This window comes from Harpegnathos saltator, unplaced genomic scaffold, assembly GCF_003227715.2.
Source record: "Harpegnathos saltator strain DR-91 unplaced genomic scaffold, Hsal_v8.6 scaffold7, whole genome shotgun sequence".
In the NCBI taxonomy this organism is placed as follows: domain Eukaryota; kingdom Metazoa; phylum Arthropoda; class Insecta; order Hymenoptera; family Formicidae; genus Harpegnathos; species Harpegnathos saltator.
In genome coordinates, this window is record NW_020230537.1 from 783361 (window position 1) to 808030 (window position 24670).

The following is a 24670-nucleotide window of genomic DNA, read 5'->3' on the forward strand; positions in this document are numbered from 1 at the left end:
CATATGCATTATTTATTTACACTTATCTATTTACAAAATATACCAATTTCATTATATTTAACATTTAATGGTATAAAAATGGCATATAGCTGTAAAAAAAAATTACCGACGAAATAGAGCATTCAATAATATAACCATTCACTGAATATTGAATAATCTTCGAATTTATTTGGTTTGTATTTTTAATTCTTGATTAGATCTGAAAGTATATGTACTGATTAAAAAGAGTTTAATGAGTAGTTATAATACTAAATGCACGCCATTTGTTCATACACAAAACATTTAAATGTCATCAGTATCATGATCAGCAATATTTGTATCTGTTGTATCATCTTTCGAATTTAATATAACAATGTTCCCATTTTTATATACAATCCTAGGTAAAAACTTGTCTGTCGGAGCCTCTTTAATTTCAGGGATCTTTTTATGATATAAGTATTCCACGACATCTGCAATAAAAATATTCTCAACATATTGCATGATTTTATACAAATACAATATATAATCCTAATTTTTTGTATTTTATATAATTTAAACTTAACATTACCAGTAAAATTATCGATGTCGTCCATATGACATTCTTGTACTAGGTAAAAAAAGGTCTTGCAGAGAAATACTGCAGTTGCTCCCTCAAAATATTGTGTTACATTGGGCCATATAATCTCACGGGTACTCGATATTCCTTTTTTATACATACTAAAAATAATTTATATGCTTATGTAAGACTCTCAAAAAAAAAAAGTTTCAGACTTATAGGATATATAATATTTATTATATTGAGTAAAAAATACTTGGTAAAATCTACTCTGTAAATCCTTTTTTTTAATGCCCTGTATATGTGTAGTAACACTCAATGATAGTTGTAATACATCAAAATCAATTTTCATGCTTCTTAACAAAAGTATAACAGATAACATGTAACATGTGATACTTACTATTCAATTAATTGTATTTTAATATCGTTTAGATAGATGGGACTCGTGCTAAATAACTGCAGATGCAACTGATGTTGCCAAAATGTTTTCAAAATATTCTCATCTATATTTAGTTTTTCTTCCATCTTCCGCCATATTGGCATAGGAAGTCTAATGTATTTAAGTTCTTCTATATCTTCACATAATGTTATATCGAGTAATGTCTTTAAGAATTTTTTTATGAGTGGCACTGTCCACTTCACTTTTGCTAATAGTGTAATGAAATTAAGTAAATTTAATTTTACACAGAAATATTTACAAAAATATATAATATATAATATATTTTGAGAGAGACAGTTACTTACATTTTTTCGTCGATTCGCTTGCAGCTTCTTTAATTTTTTTAAGATACTTATATCGTTTAGATATTGACCGATTTGTTCGTCCCAATAATTTTGCTAATTCAATATATTTAGTATCACGTTGGTCAAGATATTTATTCTGTATATATGTTAAAATCTTTTTATCTTCTTTTGAAGTATATCTAAAATATATATGTATGATAATTTAAAATAAAAATTTAAAAGGTTAATTTATTTGTCTTGTCATACCGGACATTGGTGATTTTGTTACAATATAAAATTTTAAATCTGGAATAAACACTATTGAGGGTCCGCCAAGGTAAACCATTTGCTAAAAATTGAACAAATTTCTGCCTTTCTTTCAGATCACGTATATAATATTTTCCATTATGTCTCAAATTACGAAACGGTCCAATGTTCTTCGAGTCCCAATTATGAAGCTGTATGTATGTATAATAGGACATGTTATATTCTTTGTTATTATGTAATTGAAGAGTCTTTACATAATAACCCAAAATATTTCTGTTATTTATAATGATATAAAAAAAAATGTTTTTTGAAAGAAGTTATACGATATATAAGAGATAGTTATAGCTATATATAGATTTTAAAGTCATCAATTTCTTCAAATTATCAGTTAGTGATATATACTTTCTCCCTACAACTTTTGCACAACTTTTTCCCTTAATATAAATATTCATCAAAATATGATTTGAGTCATATGTTCTATTAAATAGGCCAATCTGTATAATATCAGAAATATACCTTGCAAAACATGTTCCAGTTTTGTGTAATAGTTGCATCTTCTTCAGATGTGTATGGACCTTTACGAAGTGGTCCATACTTTTGAAATAATTTTTTCTCTTCTCTTGTTGTAGGATGAGCTCCAGTAACTTCTATTTTATGTTGTGGAGGTACTTTGTGTACTAGCTCTATATACAATGATGCCAACTGCTGCGTATATAAAATAGTAAATTTTAATTAACATATATATATATATATATAAAATAGAAGTAAATACACCATATAGAGTATCTAGAATATTGACCAACCTGTATAATACTTAATGGTATCTCTTCTTCTTCTTCGATATCTTCTAATTCTTTTAAAATATGTTTCCCTGCAGTGTTCAGCATGCATTTTTCTTTTTTAATATTATCTACATTATAATTTTTAGTCAATTTTTTATTTATACGATCGGACCTTCTTAGCTTTGAAGGCTTGTGATCTAAATTCATAATTGCAGTATTAACATCCTTCTGTTCATAATCACCAATAAAGAGAGGATCTGTTAGTGGATCTTTGTTTAAATCAGCTAAACCTTCATTAATATAATGCAATGTATTAATCTCTGTCTTTAGAGGTAATGAAATATCTGATAGTGTTTCAGCACTTTCAGTATTCATTGCAGTATTTAATAGATCATCATATGATAGATCTGCCTGAAAGATATTAAAATCTTCTGAATTACACAGATCTGTTTTCACTATATCAGAGCATTCTTTATCATTTCTTATTTTTTTTGAGTTCTCATTTATTGAGATTATACTGCCAGATTGTAATAACCTTTCTGTTTTCTTAGGTGATGGGCTTTTTAATAAATCTTGTAATTCTATTAAACTAAGAGTAAATATATTTTTATCATTCGTAGAATTATCAACCATCTTATTATTGCATTCTACATTTTCAAAATTTTGCAAAGAGCTGTTTGTTTTGTTAAAAGTATGTATATCATTTACTTTCACCGGTGACCTGTTTTGTGACTTTAAATTATTCTGTATATTATCATTATGCTCTATTTCTTTATTCTTACAAGTATTTATGCCTACTATATTTGGTACTGCTTCAGTTTTTGGACTTTTTTCTTCAGTTTTTTGTTTTTTTGTAGGATTAACTTGAATATTTTTTTCTTGTGTATTATTTTTCAAACCTTGATCAGTCACTTCTTCAGTTTTTTGTTTTTTCCTAGGACTAACTTGAATATCTTTTTCTTGTGTATTATTTTTCAAACCTTGATCAGTGACTTTTTCAGTTTTTTGTTTCTTCCTAGGACAAACTTGAATATCTTTTCCTTGTGTATTATTTTTCAAACCTTGATCAGTCACTTCTTCAGTTTTTTGTTTTTTTGTAGGATTAACTTGAATATCTTTTTCTTGTGTATTATTTTTCAAACCTTGATCAGTCACTTCTTCAGTTTTCTGTTTTTTCCTAGGACTAACTTGAATGTTTTTTTCTTGTGTATTATTTTTCAAACCTTGATCAGTCACTTCTTCAGTTTTTTGTTTCTTCCTAGGACTAACTTGAATATCTTTTTCTTGTCTATTATTTTTCAAACCTTGATCAGTCACTTCTTCAGTTTTCTGTTTTTTCCTAGGACTAACTTGAATATTTTTTTCTTGTATATTATTTTTCAAACCTTGATCAGTTACTTCTTCAGTTTTTTGTTTTTTCCTAAGACTAACTTGAATATTTTTTTCTTGTGTATTATTTTTCAAACCTTGATCAGTCACTTCTTCAGTTTTTTGTTTTTTCCTAAGACTAACTTGAATATTTTTTTCTTGTGTATTATTTTTCAAACCTTGATCAGTCACTTCTTCAGTTTTTTGTTTTTTCCTAGGACTAACTTGAATATTTTTTTCTTGTGTATTATTTTTCAAAACTTGACCAGTTACTTCTTCAGTTTTTTGTTTTTTTGTAGGATTAACTTGAATATTTTTTTCTTGTGTATTATTTTTCAAACCTTGATCAGTTACTTCTTCAGTTTTTTGTTTTTTCCTAAGACTAACTTGAATACGTTTTTCTTGTATATTATTTTTTAAACCTTGATCAGTTACTTCTTCAGTTTCTTGTTTTTTCCTAGGACTAACTTGAATATTTTTTTCTTGTGCATTATTTTTTAAACCTTGATCAGTTATTATATTTTCAATCGTGTCACTTTTACTAATTTTATCTGCATTGTTACTCTCAATTTGTATTTTGTTTTTCTTATGATGTGTTCGTTTATTTAATACTGGTGACTCCATGCATTGTGAGATAGTGGTGCTCATAGTTCAGTCTTATGTAAATAAAAATTTAGATAAGTTGTAATAATTGCATGAAAATATATGTCATATGTAAAATTTAATTTGTCAAAAAAAATGGGACAGTTACAATTGATATATTTGATAACAATATATAACATAACATATATTAAATTTGAAAAAGATAACTCAAATATTATATGTATGAATTTTTAAATGTGTGTAAATATAATTTTACTTAACTATTAGTCTTGTCATAATTTTATGAAAACTTACCTGTAATTTCTATAATCATAATATAACCTTTAACAACTACAACTCGTCGATACGCTATCTAATCGACTATTCTTGCTTTCTTGCAGTAATTCGATAGAAAAATAAGAGAGAGAAAGAGAGAGCTGTCTGTCTCTAATTCTGTATACACTATTCTACTAATCTAATTATTACATCAGCCATTAAGGTCCCACTACAAGTTGCGAGCTTGGTTAAGGTTAACAATAATGAATTAGCCGATCACACTGCACGTTAAACAATCAATCTGCATGTGATCTTTTCTCGCAATGTTATTAAAGGCCTTCACACACGAATCTACTACGACACGTAATACGTAAATCGTAAAGAAATCCTCCAATCAGTTACGGCTTCTGTCTTGCGTAGCAAAATGTAGAGGGGAATAGTCGACTCTGATTGGAGGATTTCCTTACGGTTTACGTATTATGTATGCGGCCTGGTCTACAATACGTGTTGTAAGCTGCAAGCCGTAAAAACTGACCAATTATAGCCGATTATTTTTGTAATAATCGACTGTGATTCGCCAATTCTTACGGCTTACAACTTACGACACGTATTGTAGACCAGGCCTTAAGTAGATTCGTGTGTGAAGGCCTTTAATGAGTTTACAATAAACGAGTTAAAAATTTGGGGCTCGATTCCTGACGCGGCGTGCGAGTGAGATGCGTATGCAAAAATGTACAGTTCACGTTACATATAATATAGATTTTCGCATGCGCATCTCATTCGCACGCCGTCAGGAATCGAGAACCCTTGGTTTAAATTATAGGTCTGTTCTTTTCCTCTGCACCGCTGCACTAGAGACAACTATATTTTTTCTCACTTTAACTTATTGCACCAGTTCACTAGTGCAGCTAAAAAGAACAGACCAATGGTCTGTTCTTTTCTTCTGCATCGCTGCACTGGTGCGATAAGTTAAAGTGAGATAAATATATACTTGTCTCATTCTAACTTATTGCACTAGTTCCGCAGTGCTGCTGAAAAGAACAGACCACATAAGTTTGTTTTCTATTGCTGAACTGGCTGCACTAACTTGCACTTATTCTCTTCTTCTCTCCCTTTCACTAACTCCTAGATATATATCTATTTCTTTTCATGTTCCCTGAGTGTACACTAGTTCAGTATCAGCGATAAAAGATAGACTTCATATAAAGCCAACGGCACATGGTGCTTGTTTTCGTGCTGGATTGCTTGCTGGATGAAAATACTGCGTTCTGATTGGTGCATTTCCATCCATCTTCGGAAATGTACCAATCACAACGCAGTATTTTCATCCAGCAAGCAATCCAGCACGAAAACAAGCACCGTGTGCCGCTGGCTTAACTTGCAATCTGGCCGACGAACTGCTTTGCTCTGATTGATAGATCTCCACATCCGTAACCGGATCCGGCCTTTACATTACGTAATCGCTACTGTTGAGAACCCGCCCAAATAATGAATATAACTTACGATCGTGGAGTCGCTGCGGTCGTGATGATAGCGATCGGGCGTGCTCGGCCAAGCTCGCCGCGGGCCTCTCTCGTTCACTCGAATCTACTTGTTGCGCCACAGCGTTGCATTTTCGCGAGCACCGTCGAGAGAATCATCGAGGCGCACAGCCGACCGATCGAACGAGCGCACACACGCACGCAAGCGGACAAAAAATGGCGAACTACCACAAGCCGGAAGCGAAAACCATCCAGGAGTTACGGGATATCGCGATGAAGTTGAGAATTCACTCGGTCGAGGCTACGCAGGCCAGCAAGTCCGGGTGAGTTCTTCCGTAATTTTTGCCGCGATAACGCGCGTCTATCAAATTGCAAATGCAAACGGAATAATCTCTGCAAATGAGCGGCGATAAGCGCGCAACCGTTTACCGCACCGATAACGAGCGGTGAAACTCGTGACTGCACGCGTTCGGAAATTCGCGCGGGACGCTGTATCGATCGTGACAACTGCCTCTTGCGTTTCGTGCCAAGACGATCGTATCTGTTCCCCCCTCAGCTACACCGTGTTATATATCTTGGTGCACGCTGAGAACGAGAGATACCCGCATGTATATACATTCGGGCCCTCGAGGGGTTGAGACAATAGGGGCGGGAAAGTCGACGCGAGGTATTGAAAGTGCAGCTGAATAAACCTGTCTCATGCACTGTCATTTGTGCATAAATATGAATGACACGTGTCTATGATATAATATATTTCTTCCGTTTCGTAATCACTTTGCGACACGAGTCCTTTGTTTTATCGAGGACACTTATTGTAAGAAATGTGAAACGCGCGTTTAACGAAGCAAGAAGACACGAGTTCGTCCGTATCTCAGAAGAGGAATATTTTTAAATATTTACGATCTATTTATCGTACTTACGCGATAAGAGATCACCTTGGTTGAGTGTAATGTAAGCGATCTATTCATAATTGACCGTTACGGGTCAGTAAATGATCTACGCGAACCGCATTAACATGTTACTTAACTGACATTCGATCTTGGATATCGGTCGCTTAATATTCAGCTGATTTATTTCGAGACGAAGGCGTTTTGAAATCAATTTTACGTTTTTTTTTTTCCAGGTGTAAAATATACGATAAGCACACGAGTTCGATAAGTTCTCGAAGAAATGGTTTTGCGAAGCGGAAATTAAGATTAGTATAAACCCGATGAGACGGTTGAGAAAAAAATTGATATTCCGTTGAAAATGCTCTGGGGGAAGAAATGGTACAGGGATGAAAAAATAAAAAAAATTACCGTTCCCCGCTTGTACATTGCGTTCCGGGGCATCTCGTGTATACGCGACGATATCTCCGTTATCGACGTCCGAAGAAGTGGGGAGATTCGTGCTCGCGCGCGTAGTCGGCCCATCGCCGAAACCTCTCTACCCCCGGTAGTCGCGATCGACCACCCATTGTTGTTTCGGCGATTTAGTTCACGATGGTGCGAGACACGAACATGGAGAAAGTCCAAGATCTTGCCAATAGACTACGTATCGAGTGCGTACGAGCGACCGAGGCGGCGAAGAGCGGGTACGATGAGAGCACTGGAAGCTATTGGTTTTATGATTGTTAATGAAGTATAATTCTCTCTTTACATGCGTGGTTCACACATCTAATCATGATTTTTAAATATGTACCAATCAGATGCATGGAATATTAATTCTTTGCTAGGCGTTCAGTTTAGCTAAAGATACCCATTAGCTGCAATATTAGAATTGTTTATAGGAAAATAATTTTCTGGGCATCAGATAAATTTTATGTGTCGATTTAGGATTAATTACAATTATTTTTGAAATGTTTGAGAAGTATCTGTAAGAATTACGTTCAGAGATACTTATAAGTCGCCTTGTGAGTCGCCTCTGATATGACTTAGAGGTCATATATGTACAAACCTTGTCGACCTCACCATGTGATAACATGATTTTGAAAAGACAGATATGATTATGTAAGTGAAATATCTCATTAACATGTGTAATAATAATGTCCGATATTTAAATATTTTGTATTCAACATCAGAATTAAAGTGCGCTTATTTTATGTATTACATTTAACATTATATTTGTAATTTATTTTCTGTTTTATCGTGTTCTAGCCACCCGACGTCATGTTCGTCGATAGCGGAGATTATGTCCGTTCTCTTTTTCCATACTATGCGTTACAAGGTCTCGGATCCACGTGATCTGAACAGCGATAGATTCGTCCTCAGTAAGGGTCATGCAGCTCCAATTCTTTATGCAGGTAAATATACGATTGATTATTATGTATTATGTATCAATATATGATTATATAATATAATATTCCATAATAATAATATAGCAAAAATTACATTAGTAATACATACAGAATAATATAATTTTTAATATTATACGTTATTGCATACTCTAGCATGGGCAGAAGCAGGCTTATTCCCACCGAGCGAATTATTGAATTTGAGAAAATTCGATAGTGACCTAGAGGGACACCCCACTCCGAGACTCAACTTCATAGACGTAGGAACTGGCTCATTAGGACAAGGTCTCTCGGTTGCCGCAGGCATGGCCTATGTGGGAAAAAATTACGACAAAGCCAGTTATCGGTATGTTCTTTATTCCTATACACTATACTATTTAATAATATACGATCTATATAATAATTTATATTTTTTATTTTTATTTATATACAATCATTTTTTTATATTCTCTCTTAATATCATTAATATCTTTTGATATGCTGGAGACTTCAGACATATCTCCCTCTTGGTAATTAAGACAATCTTGTTATTTGCTTTTCAGTGTATATTGTTTGATCGGCGATGGAGAAGCAGCGGAAGGTTCCATCTGGGAAGCTCTTCATTTTTCGTCTTACTACAAACTAGACAATCTTTGTGCTATTTTTGACGTCAACCGTCTCGGACAGAGTGAACCAACTTCGCTGCAGCATAATATGGAAGTCTATCGTAGAAGATTAGAAGCCTTCGGTTTCAACGCTTTGGTCGTGGATGGCCATGATGTGGAGGAATTGGCGAAGGTAAGTTTGCCAGTTGCATAAAACAAAATAAATTAATTGTAAAAGGAATTTTCGTCTTCGTAGGCTTTCCACGAAGCGGAACATATAAAAGGACGTCCCACTGCCATTTTAGCCAAGACCTTTAAAGGCAAAAACTTCCCCAACATTGAAGACTTGGACAACTGGCACGGCAAGCCGTTGGGCAATAAAGCAAATGATGTTATTCAGGTATCTTGTGTGTACTAATTAAGATATTAATTGCAATGCATTGACGTATGTATGTGTATTAAAACGAAGCTAATTTAATGAACACTAAAATAATATTAATCTTCTGTTTGTATAGCATTTGACTGGACTTTTGAAAAATATGGGCTCTGCTGGACTACGCCCACAAAAGCCGCTTATGGACGATGCTCCTGCTGTGGATATCAGCAACATTACGTTAGCAGCGCCTCCAAGCTACAAAATCGGTGACCAAGTAGCTACCAGATTGGCCTACGGCACTGCTCTTGCAAAGGTTTGCATGTCTCTTTGTCATCACCAATGTCCATCGACATCCAAGATATTCTCAAAAAGTTTCAAATCGATGTTCGCGCAACGAAACCTATCGTTTTGTTCCAGTTGGCGAAAAATCATCCTCGTGTTATTGCTCTGGACGGCGACACGAAGAATTCCACTTACGCCGATAAAATAAAGACGGTCGACTCAACCAGATTTATCGAGGGATTCATCGCTGAACAGAACATCGTGGGTGTCGCGATCGGTGCCGCTTGCAGGGATCGTACTGTCGCGTTCGTGTCGGCCTTTGCGACGTTCTTCACGCGCGCCTTCGATCAGGTGAGACGTCCGCTACAAAATGATAATATATATTATCATTCTGCCGAATGATGACGCATGGTAACAGCAAAGGAGTAAATAACAAACTTGTTGATAAAGTAAATAATAAATTCTGTGAATATTATTTACCGCAAATTCTCTTGCAGATCCGCATGGGCGCGATATCACAGACGAACGTGAACTTTGTCGGCTCGCATTGCGGCGTGTCTATCGGCGAGGACGGTCCCTCGCAGATGGGCCTAGAAGACATCGCGATGTTCCGCACGATCCCGGGTTCTACTGTTTTCTACCCGAGCGACGCGGTGTCGACAGAGCGCGCTGTAGAATTGGCGGCCAACACCAAGGGCATCTGCTTCATACGCACCTCCCGTCCGAATACAGCGGTCTTGTACAATAACGACGAGCCGATGGCCATCGGTAAGGCCAAGATTATCAGGTCTTCCGCGAAAGATCAGGTGCTCGTGATTGGCGCCGGCGTGACGTTGCATGAGGCGATCAAGGCGGCTGACGAGTTGTCCAAGGCCGGGATCAGCATCCGCGTGATGGATCCATTTACGATCAAGCCCATCGACATGGAAGCGATCGTGAAGAATGCTAAGGAAACCGGCGGCAGGATCGTCACAATCGAGGACCATTACGCGCAAGGTGGCCTGGGTGAGGCGGTCGCGGCCGCAGTTGCCTTGGAGAGAAACATAATAGTGAAGATGTTGGCTGTGCCGACGGTGCCGCGTTCCGGTCCTCCCACGGTACTACTTGACCATTTCGGTATCAGCGCTCATAAAATTCTCGCTGCTGTGCGAGACATCCTAAAACATTAGCGATCTTGTTGACCAATGTCTCGCGGCTGGCAGCGAAATTAGGTTGGCTGGGTTCAACAGGAACACTAAACATGTACAAAAGATGTTATATTTTTCGAAACCAATGAGAACCTCAATAATATATATATATATATACATATATGATGGCACATTCCGGGCTATATTAAAAAGATATGAAACAAGAAATGGAGTATAATTTTGCTGCAGCATTATTTCATGAAAATAGATACACGGAGAATATATTACCACTAGTTGTGTTTTTCTATCGTTTTTGATTGACATGTTTACTGCATTTTTGCAACAGGCATTTATTATTATCATGTTTTCTTCCATTTTTAGTTCTTGTAATCAGTAGAACCTGACAAAGTTACTGAGGAAAGAATAAGATATACATAACTGGCTCTTATTATAAGTAAAGTTACAATGAAATATCAATCAGTTTATTTTTGAACGCCATAAATGTAACAAGAGAGAAATCGAAATATGAGAATATAAAAGAAAAATTCGTAAATAATTCCTGGAAGTGATTAAAAATTGGAAACTATAAAAAATACGCACAATTTTATTTTATTTAGAAAATGACAATATAATGCAAGATAGTACAATGTTATTGATGTATATATTATACATCGATAAATAAAAAATGCTAAGTAATCAGTAGACATAAAAGCAACTTGACAGTGTTCCTTAAATTAAAAGAATTTATGTTTCTTCAAGAAAGATTAATTTTTTTTCATTGGTTAAATTTTGATCTAGGGGTAAATAACATGTTGAATGGAAATTATTTTCAAATATCTCTACAACTATTGGACTGTAAATAATGATACAAGTTATATTGATTTCAAGTTGGTTTATATTAAAAAAAAGAACTTAATGTGCAACATTGAGTGCGCATACAATCGTGAAGGATAGTTCATTTCTAACGTTTAATCGAGTTTATGTGTGTATATATATATCTGTATACTCTGTCATTCTATGAAATTTTGTATACAAGTTTATACACCGTTTTTGTAACTTGAAAAGGTTTATACTGCAAAAAATTTTTATAAAAAATATACCCATATATCTGATATTTTATAAGTTGAAAATGTGTTGTAAGAAGCAAGAAGAACATTGAACAACGTTTGTTAGAAATATTCTTATATAAGCGGAAATAAAAGTTCCTTCAAGACAACTTGTGTTTTCTTCACTTCCTCTACATACTTTATCCGATTTTCAACTTTTGGATTATTGGTCAGGTCACGATAAGTATAAATAAGTACGATATACGCATTCCATGTCTATATACAACAATATGGCAATGTGCTATAGTTAGCTATCGAATGCTTCGGAATAACCTCGATGGTAAAAGAAAAAAAAACCGAAATTATTTTTATCCAACAAAACGAGAAATCAATTGTGATTACGGGTCTCTTAATTCGACGCTGCAAATTTAGAAACGAGAACTTTCTTACGTAATTAACTCAATTTCGTGAAAAATAAGTCTATCGAAATAGCTGAAAGAAACGCTACAATTGCCACATATTTTTAGTACAACGGTGTTTCTATTTAAAATTATTCAATAATCGCGCAATTTTTCACAGTGCGAGGTGAAAATTAAAATACGACCATTCGCGTGGTCTCAGTCGCGGCCAGCTTCATCCCGATTGGCCAAGTTTGTTAAAGTCGAGTGTCCAATTCGGTCCTCCGTTCTAGGGTCTCGCGTTCGTCGCGCCTCATTTTGGCACGTCCCTGCACGCCGCCAGTCACTAAGGCGCGCGCATACGGCCGAGCGCATCCAATCTCGTTCGGCCGCGCGCGGCGCGCTCGCGCACTCGCAGCCGTGTACGCGCGTGCGTTTCTCGCTTCGTGATTCGCGTATCGCCACCGTATCCTCCGAAAAAGATGGCCGCCACGAAAGCGTACGGTGGTGATGTTGACGTTGTCGTTCGCACCGAGGTCGTGTTACGTCCTCGCGCAGCGTGAAGAAAACCGTGCGTGCGTACGTCCGCGTGCGCCGTGTGGACTGTGCCGCCGTCGAGCGTCGTCGCGGGTGACAAACGGACGAGAGAACAGGAAGAAGAACAGGAACGGCAGTGTGTGTGAGAGAGCGAAGGTGGTGCCCGTTGATCCGTCGAGCGCGAGTGCGGTGGATTCGTACGCGACCTGCACGGTATCTCTTTTCCGCGGTGTGTCCGACCATAGTGGCCCACGACGGAACGTCCAAGGGAAGTGAAAGAGGAGACAGAGAGAGAGAGAGAGAGAGACAGAGAAAGAAAGAGAGAGATAGAGAGAGATAGAGTGAACGGACAGAAAGAGAGTGAGCGTGAGAGACAGTGAGAGGGACAGAAAGGGAGACGGGATAAGAGAGACAGAAAGAGTGACGAGCGAGCGCTGTGAAGGAACGTGCCCCTCGAATTTCTTTCTCGCGCAGCAGAGAAAGAAATACAGAAGCAAGTTTGCTCGGGATCGCCTGTGATCGCGAGTGCAAGCAGCGAAACAGACGGGCAGATTCTTCGCCGGGCGCTAGCGCGTGGAAAAGATCCGGCGAAGGAGAGAAAGAGAGAGAGAGAGAGCGGGCGGTAGAGTGAGACAGTGAGCGGCGAGCGAGCGAGTGAGAGAGAAAGAAAGAGAACCAGATAGCAGAGCGAGTGAGATAACGAGAAGGAGCAAGACGGAGAAAGAGAGAGAGAGAGAGAAAGAGAAGGAGAAAGCAAGAGAGATAGGATACGCGACGTCGAGTGTGTGTCGTACGCGCTTGAGATCTCCGGCCGAAACGTCGTGACTGTGTGGGTGGTGCGTGGTTGTTTCCTCGCGAGTGCGAACAAATGCGTGCGCGTCGTACGCGAGCTACGGGGCCGCCAGCACTGTGCGTTGCTACTGTCGCCGTTGTGGTCGTTGCATCGCCGTGCCCTCTCGCCTGTGTTGCATCGAAAGCCGCGAGCAGCCGTTACCGCCGCCGTCGCCGCCGTTCGCTTTCAAGCGAGACTCGAGCCTCCGTGTCAACCGAGGGACGGCCATATTAAACCGTCGTCGACGTCCCCGCCGTCGTCGCCGTCGCTGCCGCTGCCGCCGTCGCCGTCGCCGCCGCCGTCGCCGTACGCCGTACGCCGCCGAAGAGAACGTTTCTCCTCGGCACGCTCGTCGCCAACGGCTTTCTCACGAAGAGCAACACGCAGCCCCGGCCGGACGAGATCGCCGTGTGATCTCCCGGAGTGTGTGGGTGTGTGTGTGTGCCTGTGTGTGTCCGTGTTCATCGTCGTCGTCGTGGGTTACGTGTGTGCGTGCGTGCGTGCGTGCGTGCGTACGCGCGAGCGAGCGAGCGTGCGAGCGTGCGAGCGAGAAGTCCGCGAGTTTCTCCTCTCCGAGCGAGAGCGAGAGCAAGAGCAAGAAAGAGAGAGAGAGAGAGAGAGCGAGAGAGAGAAAAGGAGAAGGAAAGAGTCTTCGAGGTTTGTTTATCCTTCCGTGCGACCTTGCTTCACCACCGTCGCCGGATGACGGCGCGCGTACGTGGTGCGTGCACGGTAGCAGTGTGTACGACGACGAGCGGCATAGTCGACGAGGAGCGTCCCGTGCCGCCTGATGTCTACGCATCGTCTTCGTCGCACGGAGACAGCACAGCGGCTCGCCACCACGGTGTCTACCCCTACTCCCGGCAATACCACCCTTCCTAGGCCCTATGGTACCCACGTAGTAAGTACACAGCAACACACGCATTTTCTCACCGCGGCCGGCCGCGCGGAGCGTTCGACATGTTTAACCTCTTTCCCCCGTCGTTGGTCTGTTCTTTATAGCTGCACCGCTGAACTAGTGCGATAAGTTAGAATGAGAAAAAAAATACAGTTGTCTCATTTTAACTTATTGCACTAGTTCAATAGTGCAGCTACAAAGAACGGTCTGTTCTTTGTCTGTCTGCTCTGGACACGAGGTCTGTTCTTTTTGACTCGACCTTCACCTTTTTGCTGGCTCACTCTTGGTGCCGTTAGAGTGATGATACGAGTATAGAAAGTTGCGCCGAGGAGGAAAGGAAGGAAGGTTTCAATGTTGCTCAGATCAGAGTTCGAAAGAACGGACTCACGGAGGAGCGACTCGCGCTGAAAATTATCAATCCCGATCGATTCTCGATCTCGGCTGAATCCAACAGCACGTCAGGCCCGCGAACTACTTACAGTAGTCTCGCGAAGGAACCTTTTTCGCCGCTGAACGTAGCCAATGGCTACCAAACTGCCAAGCGACTCTCTTCGCTGTGGTAAAATTCGTGAACCTCATTGGTGTGCATGCTTTTGGATTCAGTCAAATTTCCGAGTATACGCCAACTAGATTGTAGAGCAGCTTTTCTGCCGAACGTAAGAAGCATTGTTTACCACTGCACGTCGACGACGGACAGACAGAAAGAGGGAGAGATAACGCGCGCGCGATCCGCATCTCTGTTCTCTCTCTCTCTCTCTCTCTCTCTCTCTCGCGTCCGACGGCGTTCGTCTTTGCTCGATATCGATTAGCTTATTGAGAGAGACCTGCCGCGAGAGTGATGCGATCTCTCTCGTCACCGGTGTTTGTTGTGCGCGAACGTGACGGTTACGTGGACCGCGTCGTCGTGTGCGCACCGCGTGTGTCATGTGCGCGACTCCTTGGCCGTCACACTTCCCTCCCCCGCAGGCCTAGGGTTGCCAACTGCCCGGTTTTGACCCGGTCTGTCAGGTTTTCAGAAGTCTTGTCCAGTGTCCGGTTCTTAAGTTATATCCAATCGATGGAACGGGAGTTGAGATTTTACGCAACGTTTCTCCGTTTCGAGGGCCTACAAACGATCGCGAGAGCCACGAAAAGCCATCTAGTGGATGATCTGCCGATCCATCATTCCGTATATATTAAAAAAGTAATAGTTTCTTATTTTATTCAATCAAATCTTGTTTATAAAATTGTTTGGAGATTAATATTGTAAGTAAATTCTTGTCATATTTTGTGTAATATTTAATGTAACGTTATGATTGTCCGGTTTAGTCCGGTTTGGGTTCTTTGGGGCCAAAGAAGAAATGTCCGGTAATTTTTACTTTAGGATTTGGCAACCCTACGCAGGCCTCGTGCACGTCCTCCACGCATACGCGGAGCGTGATGTGCCGTCGCGCTGCGCGCAGCGCGTCCATGTTTACCGGTGTTCGTCCGGTGGATCGCGGGACGCTACACCGTCGTCTCAGCGGGCGAACCGGATTGGCTCGCCACGATTGGCCTGTGTATCGTTCTCTTTCCGTGTAATGATGAGAAATAGATCGTGTTGTTTATATCGCGGGCCGAGACAGCGGCGAATCTTCCGCCAGAGCCATCCTCGGCGGCTGCACCACGGGCTGCACCGTCTGCACTTCGCGGTTTGCCAAGTGCAGAGACACGAATTTCACAGATAATGCACGTTCCGCGGGGCGGCGGGAGGGCCGCGGGAAATGCAAAGACTACGCGACACGGTGCAGAAGGTGCAGAGCTGCGGGCACGTCCGCAGTCACGCTGACACGTCGGTCTGTTTTTCCTCGCTGAATCGGATGACACTTTCCGCCTGCGGAGCGAAACAGGTGTTCAACACAGTGTCGAAGGGGAAAAGGAGGGTGCAAGTCCTGCTTCGAGAGAACAGAGACGGTCCTGTCCTTGACGCGCACGAAACCGTAAGCGGTAAGCAAATTCGGACCGGGGTCAGGTTAGGATTAAGCGCGCGTAAAAAGTAAGCAAGTTGACCGACCCTGTCGATTGTTCTCCGTTCGTGACCCAGAATAATCGACCGTGTTCGATATTTTTTTATGTGTCACGGACCTTATTCTCCTTGTGATCCGAGAGTCGTTGACCTGAGCACTGCGCTGACCATTTTCTATCCGACGCAGAGGAATGCACAAAAGGCACGAAAAACATAGCAGCATAGCAGCAAGCTTTCAAAAGTGGGAGAATACAATTTTCCGGACTATCGAAAGCGTCGGTGCGGGCTTGTGACGGACACTCGTCCGTTCCGGAGACCGTTTTGCTGAGACATTACAGTTTCCTCAGCATCGACCGTTTATTCATGCGCAGCACAACTAGTGCTAGTCAACGCACATCTGTGTGCACCGTTTTCGGGGCAGCAGCAGCAGTCCCTCCTCCGGACAGTCTATTTCCACCTTTCTTTATGTACCCAACATCCTTTATCTCTCAAAGTCTCTAACAATAGTCATACGCTGCGGGCAGGTTGCCTTTTTCGGGGAGACTCGTCTCTTGGTCTCTTACGACCTTTCGGCAGCCAGTCCCAACTTTCGAGTCTCATTTACCGGAATAACCCGACCGAGATCCTTCGGGCCCATGGGCCTGAAGATTTCTCCGACCCTTGGCGCAGCCACATAGTGATGACCACCCGACGTGCATGTCACATTCATATACACACAGCGAGAAATACTTTGAATAATGTTGATTAGACGTATCGGGATTTCGAACGCGGCCGCGCAAAGCTCCCCCTGGCCCCCCTGGCTCCCCGGCTCCTCCGCCGGCCCTGCCCGCGCGCATTCACGGATGAACGGGGAGCGTGGCGTTCGTGCTCGCTCGTTCGTGTCGATTGTGCGCGGATCGGAGATGACTCGCCAGCGGACGCAATCTCTCCTCGCCCGTGTGTGTCCACGGGGATACGCTCGGCGGGATACTCTCATATTTACCGATGCTGATTAAACATATTGAGAGGTGTCGGTGCGCGCATGTAACCTCTCCGTCGACACGTGCCTCCTCGCGCCGGCGGATCCCGTGTGGAATGTTACGTAACTCGCGTCGGAGGACAATGTTGATTAGACATATTGAGTTTCGAGCGTGGCGCGTCATCTCTCTCTCTCTCTCTCTCTCTCTCTCTCTCTCTCTCTTTCTCTCTCTCTCTGCTGCCGCGACGGCACACGCTCGCCGTTTTGAGCGTGGCGCGTCATCTCTCTCTCTCTTTCTCTCTCTCTCTCTCTCTCTCTCTCTCTCTCTCTCTCCTCTTTCTCTCTCTCACTCGGTCGCTCGCTCGTCTGTCTGCCGCGACGGCACACGCTCGCCGTCGTTTCGCTCTTCTTCGACGTGGCGTCCGTCAGCCGTCAGACTGACGTACGCCGGTGCGATTAGATTATCACGTACAATTGAAATACGCTCATCAGCATTGAACGGGTACACACATTTGCGGACGGTCGTGAGAAATCGAGATGATTCATTATCGCTCTCGCGTTTATCCCGCTGTGTCAACCGCGTGACGTAAGAAGAAACGGAGCACACTTGGTGCAATTGAGTCCAATTGCACGATCCGGAGTTTTCTCCCGACTCCTTCAGCGCTCTGTTTTGCGTGTCTGTTTTTGTGTGCCGCTCTTAACTCACCTCGTGCGTCTACGCGCAGAAAGGAGAGAGAAGATGGTATCTTACATAATTGTTGCCGGTACCTCGCTGAATGTTCCAAGCGCGACTGACAAATGCGACCGAAGATCTGCATGGTATAGATAATATAATTGTTGTTCGAATTTAGCCGAGCTCACGCGAGGAAAATGCGGTTCCGTTACGTCTGTGTGTCTATTACGCTTAAATGCTGCATGATGTTAAGGTGGTATTTAAGCGTGTTAGTATTGGATTGCGTGCGACAGATATCGTTGAATTTTCTCTCTTGAGAAAAGTTATTAGAGGATCCGAGATTTTACGAGTTTCTTATCGCTCATTACGCAACTCTCGCTAATTAAACGTAGCGCAAGTCGTCTCTTCGTCATATCGCATTGAATTCCTCGCTCCACTGGAGGAAACCGACGAAACTGCTGCGAGTGCGATGTAAGTTTTTTGCTTCGCATTACTGACGTCGCCGCTAACGCGGTCGATAATAAATGCTTCTCATTTTAGGCGTTTTTCCCTGGAACATATATCGTTCGTGTAATGTACACCACCATTTAAGATCGTACGATATATTCCGCGAACTATCGCACCTTCGCTTGCTTTTGGGCCCTCGAATGCAGTTTTTATCTTCTCCCCCCCTCTCTCTCTCTCTCTCTCTGTCTTCCTCTTTCACTTATTCTCCTTCTCTTTTTCTCTCACCGCTCTCTCTCTCTCTCTCTCTCTCTCTCTCTCTCTCTCTCTCTCTCTCTCTCTCTCTCTCTCTCTCTCTCTCTCTCTCTCTCTCTCTTATTCGTTCTTTTTCCCCTTTCCTCTCTCTTTTCCCCTCCCCTCTCTCTATGTGGGAGAGATTGCTGGACAATTAATCATTCCCCTTCCGACGTCCTAGCCTCTTTAATACCGCGTCCCACTGCACCATTTGCCCTTTTACTTTAATTCACGATGACGAGGGTACTCCCTCTGTTAGCTCGTTGTTTTTGGCTTCTTGTAATTTTGTCAGTCGGGTATGTAAACCTTCGAGGAAAAGAAAAAAAAAGGGAGGTGGGTAAAGGGAGGAAAATGACGAATATGTACAATTGCAATGATAAAATGTTCATTTAAGTCGCATAAATGTCAAGTTTTCCGGAGCTCTCTCTCTCTCTCTCTCTCTCTCTCTCTCTCTCTCTCTCTCTCTTTCGCCAAAAAGCTTCAGAGGATCAACACTCATCGTTGATCCATCAACGAAAAAGTCGGCTCGTTATCGTATCCCGTTGTTTTTGTCTGCCGTACGAATTGCTATCAAGACGATAAATCCACGAGAACGCTGGAAACTTGTATTTTCACGCGTTGGTATTAATTATTCTGCCACGCGTCGCGCATTTTAATCCCAGGCTACGCCGCCCCGGCAATTAGGAAAAAATTACTCGGGAACTGGTGTTGTCCCCGCTGTAAATACCTGCTGGAGGACGAGGCGAGCGTGCGAGCGAGCGAGCGAGCGAGCGTCGCTTTTTTAACACAGGCGGAAACACGCAGCGCGGAGTGGCGGAAGTAAAAGGCGCGGTGCTAATTTATCGAAACGCGCGACGCGCTATCGATCCGTTATTGACGCGCGATTGTCTTTCGCGGCTGACGTCCGCGAGTAGATTGCGTTCTCAGCGGGATAAAAACGGCTGAAAATTAAGCAGCGAGCAGCGAGAGAAGAATTATCGGGAGCGCTAGGCTCTTGTAACGATCGATTTGCTCATTGTTTCAGTTTTTTTGCAGGCTGTTTATGTTTCTTTCGGCGTGCGCCCGCGCGTGTTACGGCCCTGAGCGAGATAGACGGACCGTTTCGTTTTAGAATTGGCGTGCATTCGTCGGGCGACTTACACGCGAAAAAATATGAGGATCGTTTGCATTTGCGGGGAGAAACATGGAGTTTCGTGTTCGCTGTGAGAGAGAGGAGGGAGGGGGGAGGGAAGAGGGAGGCAAACATATGATGAAAGCATAAATAAGCGCGGACATTTTGCATAAACATACTGTGGAATAAAGCGCTGAGCAATAATACACGCATGGTAATGTGATAAGAAGTAATCGAGTTTCTCGTATAACCGTTCATTCGCAAAATTGATCTCGTGAAAGAGGGTCAATCGGTTTAACCGGTCGGACGGTAACGCTAATTTCGCGACGCCACGATATTTTTCATTAGCGTGAACGCAGCGCGCGCGTCCCGGCGACGGAGTCGCGTTCCAAGTGACAACTCGGTGTCGCGTCGTCGCAGCGAGAAATCGCACGAGGTAAATGTTGGAACGCCTTCTCCGTCGGCCCGTGTTCCCCGAGTCGGCCGCAAAGAGAAAGAGAGTATAAGGGAGGGAGGGAGGGAGAGGAAAGGAGGAAGGAAGCGGACTCGCGAGTCGGGGCGATTTAATTAAACGTTATCGAAATTTAAAGGATCCACAAGCGGGGGATGCATTAGTGCGCTATCAATTGAAATCGACTGATAAATTAATCATGCGGCCGGACGTATTTATGACTAAAACATGAGAGGATATATTGAAACGAAGCCGGGTGTGTGCGTTAGCCTCGGCTGAATTTATATCAGGTGGATAACGGCGCTTATAAGGCAATATAACATTCGCGTCCGCGAGCAATTATTGGGATCGCAGATTAAGCGGCATTAACGGTGCGCGATCGCAAGGGCGGGCGCGCATTGTTTCTATATCTCTAATTGCGTCACACAGCAGCCGAGACGTTGTCCGGGATAAAAAGGGACGAGCACTGGAATTTTCTCCGAGGAACTTTCGTGTGTGAAAGAGAAAGAGAGAGGGGGGGGAGACAATTGCGCGACACATCAGCGGAGCGCGCCGACTCGTTCGTCTTAAGTTGCGCGCATTGTCTTTTTATCGTTTTTTGCTTTGTGACGTTCACATTGGAACGCGAGACGCGCGTGAGAGATTCGCCGTTTACCGCCGGCAACGACCGAAAAGAAATCGACAGGTAAATCCTACTTTTTTTTTTATCTTATCGCTGCGCGCTTTTATCTCACACGTGCGATAATGACGTTATATCAGCGCGACGATATGCAATTGCAACGAATGAGCTGATTCTGAGAATAGTGATTTTGCGGCGAACAGTTTTACAACGGTCCGAATTAACGCGCACGGATGTGGATCGGCAACAGTAACAACAACAATGGCGAGCGGGATACACATGATATCTCGATACGTGTTATCCGCGTGTACAACGCGCTGACGTGAATTTCACGAGACAGCCGAACTCTTCTCGTGCGGCCGAACTATTTTGCGCAATGTTTATAATGTAATGTAATCCCGCAACGCGGCGTGTTGCGTTTGCGTATCGTGCGCGCTGAGAATACAGAGAAAGATAGAGAGAGGGGGGAGGGGAAGAGAGAGAGAGAGAGAGAGAGAGAGAGAGAGAGAGAGAGAGAGAGAGAGAGAGAGAGAGAGAGAGAGAGGAATATCTCCGTCCCGCTTTTTCTCTCTCTCTCTCTCTCTCTCTCTCTCTCTCTCCTCTCTCTCTTCTCCCCTCCCCTTCTTCCTTTCTGAAAAGAATTCTCGCAATTAAAACTGCAGTTACACGGCGAAGTGTGATTCACGAGGAAACGAGATGCACAGAGGAATTTTATTATTTGCGGCGCATCGCGGGAGGATATAGGAAAGCCATTTCACGGTCTACATTTTATTAACTCCCGACAGCGTATAAAGTGCCAGCGACGCTCTTCAGCGCGAAAATGTTACCTATCGGAGCGGTGCACATGTTTCTTTATCTTTTACTTTTGTACCTACTCTCCGAAGATGAATACACACGATCGAAGTGACAATTAGTAGTAGACTGCGTCGTTAGCGCAAGAAACAAAGCGCGATTCTGCCGTCGATAGAAAAAATTCACGCGAAGAGAAAAATAGTTCGGTTTTTTTTTTGTTTTTTAACTCTTTGCATTCAAGGAACATTTCCACATTTCCTTCCACCAACTCGATCATTGTAAATATAATTTCCAAATTCTTAGAAAAACTACGAAAAAGGATCTTTGTTGCCACATTTTATGGTTTTATTGCTCTTTATTTTTAAATCCTTCGTGCCAGCACAGCTGGCATCCCGAGTTGTCGGAATAAATGTTCATCCCAGCTGTGCTGGCATTCTGAGTGCAAAGGGTTAATAAGGTGAGGACGGAATTCGACTCGCAGGAGTCGAGATCGAATCGACTCGACCGGCTAAAAGCGAGTTCCGTTCGTAAGAACCATCAGCGGGGTCGATGAAGCCGAATTTGCTTTATAAGAGGCGAAAGTTCCGTTTCCTTTTCAGACAATATGCCTTCCTGTGTCGTTCATCGTCACGTTGACGCGGCGATTCCCCCCCCCCCTCCCCTCCGCGGCCCAGTGACCCGCGAGCCAAAAATTATCATTTCGTTTCGGCCGTCCCCTCCTTTCGCGGAGGGGGGGGAGGACAATCATTTGATGCCGATTTCGTCGCGTTGGCAGGAAAGCAACGGTCTTATCGCGACAAACGCGCACGCGGCACGTCGTCGAACGGTTATGTAACTGATATCGCCGCGATTCGCTCATCCAGTCACGGCGACGACTTTACAAAAAGCACTAATGTGATTTGCCAGTCGCGAGGCCGCAGCTAACGCGTTAAAAATAGCACTTTATCACTTTCCATTAAAAAAGCTATTAACTCGGAAATAGCAAGAATGGCTACTTTTTTTTTTTCACGAGCGCGCAATGTGATCAATCATTCCACGATTCGAATTCTTACTTCTCCTCCTCCTCCTCCTCCTCCTTGATTCTCCCCCGCCCACTTAGACTCGACGACGAGAGTGACACGCCGAATCACCGTTTGTCCGATGCGAATTCGCCAAGCTGCGCACACGTGCACTGCGCTCTGCGCGACTTTTCGGACGAGTACGGTGTTTAACGGTTAAACATGTGCGCGCACGACGCGCTGTTTACTTTTCTCAATTCTGTCGTGCATATACTGTGTACGTTGCTGCTGTTGCTACGCTGCTTGCTTGCTTGCTTGCTTGCTTGCTTGCTTGCTTGCTTGCTTGCTTGCTTGCTTGCTTGCTTGCTTGCTTGCTTGCTGCGCTCTGCAGCTGCTTATGGCTTACGTACTCGGCGCTTCTTCGGCCAGCTTGAGATTCTCCGGGAGAAGTTGTCTCTTGTTGCCTGGTAACACAATGGAGCGCATGATTCCGCGTATGTCACTGGAATGTACCCACGTTAAAGTGCATCCGAGACGCAATCGCGGGCGCATCTTATGCTTCAACTATTCGCGACGTAATTAGCTTGTTAAAGGCGTCTAGTGATAACAGACGAACGAACGGACGGGCGGGGTCTCCGTTTGCAGCTATTCGCAAATATCGCGTGTCGATGGTACGTAGAGACGCGCTGCCCAAATTAAACGACGGGCTTACCGCCCGTTATTTGCTTGTCCAGGCGTAATCCGCGGAGAGTACTCGCTCTACTCAGCGACTCGCGTACTTCAGAGCGACGAGTTTATTAACGTTCTGATATATTCGTCAACAAACACTTTATTTACGCGCGCCGTTATCCCACTAGCGCCGGCGACGCACAGTTGCTCCAGATGACACATTCTTTGGTTGAAAATTCTCTAGAGACCTGAATTTCCAACCGATCACCGACATCAATGGATGAGGTTGATCCTGAATAAATTCCAAAGAGATTTGTCTTGCCGGAATTAAAAAAATTTTTTTCTCCAATTACTAGCCCCAAAAGAGGAAAAATTATCGTTAAACGCGAGAAACTTGTGAAATACTCATTATTCGACACTTATTTCTATCTAATAGCGGTGCACATTGGGTCATGCTAATGTCGACGGTGATTACTTTCTATCTGCGTATGCTGGCTTATGAGCTGAGGTTTGTAAGCTTTGGGCTCATGGATCGGACCATCAGGTTAGGGTTGGATGTTTTGTTCAGTGTTCTCCATGTTTTTACTCATTGGGTCCATGTGGCTTAATTCTTTCTTAATGTATAGGCTGAAATGATGAGCTTTGAAATTCCGAGTTTTCTGAAAGGTGATTTTAAGTTCTGGGCTCTCGCATTTAGTATCCATTGGCTCGAACCCATTGAGGTCGAACCTATGGATACTAAAGACACTGTACTTTAAACGATAAACTTTTCAGACAAACCCTAAACCCATGAACCCTGAACCGATAATTTTTTCAAAATTTCGGCTAGACAGATCTCTTTGGAATCTATTCGACCTCATCCATTGGTGTCGATGGTGTCGGTTGGAAATTTAGGTCTCTAAAGAATTTTGAACCAAAACATGTTATCTGGTCCCTCTGTGCGACGTGCCGCTGATCCCGGGGCATTGTACGCTTAAAGAAGTCGGGTTCAAAGGATCAAGTCTTGCACAAGTTTTTGCTACACACACACACACACACACACACACATACATTGTGATCTCGATAATTTCAGGCAGGAAAATTCGAACCGCAAGTGAAGCAAGAGATTCAGTGCCGGGACGCGTGATCTGACTCTGGTTCTTCTTGTTGTTTGGTGTGTAGACGCGAATATTTAGACTTCCACAACCTCGAATGTATGTATACATATTCTCCATGTTGAAAGTTTAAATACACGGGTCTAAAAGCGGAAACAATAAGAATGTTCAGAATTCAGTGTGTGCTCCGCCACATTGGTACTTTTACTTCGCAGTA

The 24670-nt window shown here is 42.8% G+C and overlaps 3 protein-coding genes across 7 annotated transcripts in view; 2 read left to right on the plus strand and 1 right to left on the minus strand.

Moving 5' to 3' along the window:
- Positions 1-49: 49 nt before the first annotated feature.
- Positions 50-5014, minus strand: LOC105189698 (putative leucine-rich repeat-containing protein DDB_G0290503). Of its 2 annotated transcripts, XM_011151968.3 has the most exons (9): positions 4573-5014; positions 2329-4331; positions 2042-2230; positions 1526-1716; positions 1280-1458; positions 936-1182; positions 548-696; positions 274-449; positions 50-199 (listed from the first exon to the last, which is right to left on the minus strand). In XM_011151968.3, exons 2-8 carry the CDS (start codon positions 4321-4323, stop codon positions 283-285), a joined length of 3117 nt encoding a protein of 1038 aa, XP_011150270.2. In that variant the 5' UTR covers positions 4324-4331; positions 4573-5014; the 3' UTR covers positions 50-199; positions 274-282. The 2 variants fall into 2 exon arrangements, with proteins under 2 accessions (XP_011150270.2, XP_011150269.2); XM_011151967.3 differs by having other exon boundaries at positions 50-449.
- Positions 5015-6048: 1034 nt separating this feature from the next.
- On the plus strand, positions 6049-11871 carry LOC105189699 (transketolase-like protein 2). 3 transcript variants are annotated; one of them, XM_011151970.3, is made up of 8 exons: positions 6049-6337; positions 8150-8295; positions 8443-8632; positions 8829-9063; positions 9127-9270; positions 9386-9559; positions 9664-9879; positions 10026-11871. In XM_011151970.3, exons 1-8 carry the CDS (start codon positions 6231-6233, stop codon positions 10695-10697), a joined length of 1884 nt encoding a protein of 627 aa, XP_011150272.1. In that variant the 5' UTR covers positions 6049-6230; the 3' UTR covers positions 10698-11871. The 3 variants fall into 3 exon arrangements, with proteins under 3 accessions (XP_011150272.1, XP_011150273.1, XP_025161314.1); XM_011151971.3 differs by lacking the exon at positions 6049-6337 and adding an exon at positions 7159-7587; XM_025305529.1 differs by lacking the exon at positions 6049-6337 and adding an exon at positions 7872-8002.
- A 443-nt stretch (positions 11872-12314) lies between these two features.
- Positions 12315-24670, plus strand: part of LOC105189700 (serine-rich adhesin for platelets) — a 76464-nt gene continuing 64108 nt past the window's right edge. The window contains exon 1 of one of the 2 annotated variants that reach the window (XM_025305564.1): positions 12315-14369. In XM_025305564.1, the coding sequence (XP_025161349.1) occupies positions 14259-14369 (111 nt within the window). In that variant the 5' untranslated portion in view covers positions 12315-14258. The remainder of the gene's footprint in view (positions 14370-24670) is intronic. The other variant, XM_025305563.1, reaches the window with a different exon arrangement.

Coding starts and splice junctions, on each gene's coding strand:
- LOC105189699 (XM_011151970.3), top strand. CDS start 6,231: ATGGCGAACTACCACAAGCCGGAAGCGAAAACCATCCAGGAGTTACGG. Junction 9,271..9,385: donor AAGCAAATGATGTTATTCAG/GTATCTTGTGTG, acceptor CTGTTTGTATAG/CATTTGACTGGACTTTTGAA. Junction 9,880..10,025: donor TCACGCGCGCCTTCGATCAG/GTGAGACGTCCG, acceptor ATTCTCTTGCAG/ATCCGCATGGGCGCGATATC.
- LOC105189698 (XM_011151968.3), bottom strand. CDS start 4,323: ATGAGCACCACTATCTCACAATGCATGGAGTCACCAGTATTAAATAAA. Junction 2,231..2,328: donor TACCATTAAGTATTATACAG/GTTGGTCAATAT, acceptor TTATATACGCAG/CAGTTGGCATCATTGTATAT. Junction 697..935: donor AAAATACAATTAATTGAATA/GTAAGTATCACA, acceptor AATTATTTTTAG/TATGTATAAAAAAGGAATAT.